General features: G+C 36.3%; 1 protein-coding gene across 1 annotated transcript in view; it reads right to left on the bottom strand.

Moving 5' to 3' along the window:
- Positions 1 to 205: 205 nt before the first annotated feature.
- LOC145270094 (uncharacterized) overlaps positions 206 to 2,759 on the bottom strand; it is a 27,576-nt gene continuing 25,022 nt past the window's right edge. Inside the window, exon 4 of the mRNA XM_080125695.1 lies at positions 206 to 2,759. This exon is cut by the window's right edge and continues 529 nt beyond it. Within this exon, the coding sequence (XP_079981821.1) occupies positions 2,420 to 2,759 (340 nt within the window). The 3' untranslated portion in view covers positions 206 to 2,419.

Here is a 2,759-nt window from a genome sequence, read left to right as displayed (position 1 = left end):
ATCTTATTAGAAGCATAGGGAATAAAACTTTAATCGTGAGCAGTCATCATAATTCTGTCCTAATAATAGTGGCGTTATCGTCTTTTAAGCCAGTCTATAAAACCTTCCTTATTTATAAAGTCCTTGGTGAATAAATGCAGAAAATATTTGTCATGCTATTGTTTGGCTCATTTGTCCAATTTTCTGTAATAAAAGTTCTGGAGTATTTTTAAAGACTCGTTTTGGTGATTTCCGTAACAGACTTTTTTTCTGATTCTGTCATATTTGTAAATAGTCTTTTGCAAATAGTTGGCTGATTATGTGATAGAGGTTATCCTACTGGTTCTTGCTTCATGATGCTGGTATACAATTTTAAGGTATGGATTTTAGAAGATCATAATATATTGTTTCCCATATGTGTTAGTATATGACACAATAAATCTGACTTCTGTCCAAAGGAACCACGTACTTCACAAAAATGTGGTTTGTCTCTTTTGTTTTGATTTTCTTACCACTTTGGTTTTGGGGAATTCTACCGGATGCAAACATTCTCTAATAAGTTTAGTTACTCAAACCGAGAATTTAAAGATTCTAAGCGTCACTTTAAGTGATATTGTTTGTATTCCTCTTGCACTCCGTTCACTGGGTATATTCACCAGATAGTTTTTGAAATTTTTTTCATTAGCCTGGTTGCTCCTATCATGACTGCTATGATTGATTCATTCTTCGGATTTCAGTTTCTTTTCATGTCGTATATAAGTCTTTGGTATTTTATTATTTTCTCCCTCACTTCTCTGTGCAGGCCAGCTCTAATAGGGACGCTTACTTCAACTAGGGTTTCCGCATTCTCCTTCTTGCTCCACTATGTCAGGCTTTACAAGAATGTGGTTTATCTTTTTTTTGTTTTATTTTACTTCAGTCAAAGTTCTCAGAAATCAAGGGGCTCACAACCTGGGGCTAACACTTGAACTCTATATGGGATAAATAGATATTCGAATGTTCCATTTAAGTTCTTTATCTCTCAAACAATGAGTATGTGTTCGCATATGCATAACCAAGTTGTGTTTCCTTCTAAAAGAAAAGCCACATACTTCACAAGCATATGGTTTCTCTCCAGTATGTTTTTGCATATGTATCAACGTAGTATTTTTCAGCGTAAAAGGGCCACATACTTCACAAGAATATGGTTTTTCTCTTTTTAAAATTTTTTACTTTCTTCCTTTGAAGTTTGTAATGCTAGTTATGGGGCAGCCAAACAAGCTGCCAACATTGCCCCACATTTTATTGAAAAAAAAACGAGAGCTCTTTTTAGTATCATCGCTGTTCCCTTAACTCTTTTGTTTTATTTTTCTTCAATCGAAGTTCTCAGAAATCAAGGGGCCCACTACCTGGGGCTAACACTTGAACTCTATATGAGATACATAGATATTCGAATGTTCCATTAAAGGTCTTTATCTCTCAAGCACTGAGTTAGTAAAGAAATTGAGAACATAATTTTCCTCTCCTCAATTAACCATTTTTATACATTGTAGTATATCTTTCATGCTGGTCTCATAGTCTTACTGAATTCCAGGACAAGAGTATATCTAGTCTGGTGGAGTATCCAGCTTCGTGCTATTACTTGAGGTAATATCACTTGGAGAAGGTGCACCATTCCACGGAAAAGCTGTGGGGTAGACGTAGTGAGATCTTATTTGGGCTGTGAATACTATGTGATTAGTAATATTTGGTCAGGGTTTACTTCTTTGGAAAAGTATCCTCATGCCAGATTGTTCTGACAAACCCTTGTACAGAGAGACCTTAGACACTCGAGGATAGTGTCTAGTAGGCATTCAAGTTCTCTCCCCTTACTCTTTTATTTTTCTTAAACTTTTTCTGCTAGGGGGTGGGACATCACACCAGATGTCTGACATTTACCCCTATTTTAGTGAGTCTAACCAAGAGATCTTTTCAGGATTCTAGCCGTCCCTTTCAATGCAATCGTTTGTATTTCACTTGCACTTGGTTCACCGGGTATGCTTGTTATGTACTTTTTAAAGTTCTTTTTCATAAGCCCAGTTGCTCCTATAATGACTGGTATAATTGAAACGTCTTTTAATTCCAATTTCGTTTCATATCATACATGTCCTTGATACTTTGTTATCTTTTCTCTCTCAGCTCTGTTAAGCCCTGTATCATTGGGTACACTGACCTCTATTATGGTCGCCTTTTTGTTTGCTCTATCCCAAATCACTATATCTGGTTTAACAGTTGCGTTTTCAAGATATGTACCAGTCGGGATTATGTAGTCATAGTGAATGGTATAGTTGTCATTCCCAACAGTTCGTTCGGGTATATGTTCCCAGGATTTCTTACTACACTGAATGTTGAGTTTCTCTCCTGTATGTCTCATCAGATGACTCAACAAATTTTACTTCTGGGCAAAAAAGAACCACATATTTCACAAGAATGTGGTTTCTCCCATATGTGTGGTCATATGCCTCGACAAATGTGACTTCCGTGCAAAGGAAGAACCACATATTTCACAAAAATGTGGTTTCTCTCTTGTATGTGTTTTCAAATGCCGCAACAAACTTGACTTCCATGCAAAAGAAGAACCGCATACTTCACAAGAATGTGGTTTCTCTCCCATGTGTCTTTTCATATGACTGAACAAATTGTTCTTCGAGGCAAAAGAAGAACCACATAATTCACAATAATATGGTTTCTCTCTTGTATGTGTTTTCATGTGACTCAACAAACTTGACTTCTGTGCAAATGAAAAACCACATACTTCACAA

This window comes from Euprymna scolopes, chromosome 46 (assembly GCF_053919585.1).
Source record: "Euprymna scolopes isolate OS-2025 chromosome 46, ASM5391958v1, whole genome shotgun sequence".
NCBI classification, from domain to species: Eukaryota; Metazoa; Mollusca; class Cephalopoda; order Sepiida; family Sepiolidae; genus Euprymna; species Euprymna scolopes.
Note: the sequence above shows the minus strand (reverse complement) of the source record. Positions and strands in the feature narration are given on the sequence as shown.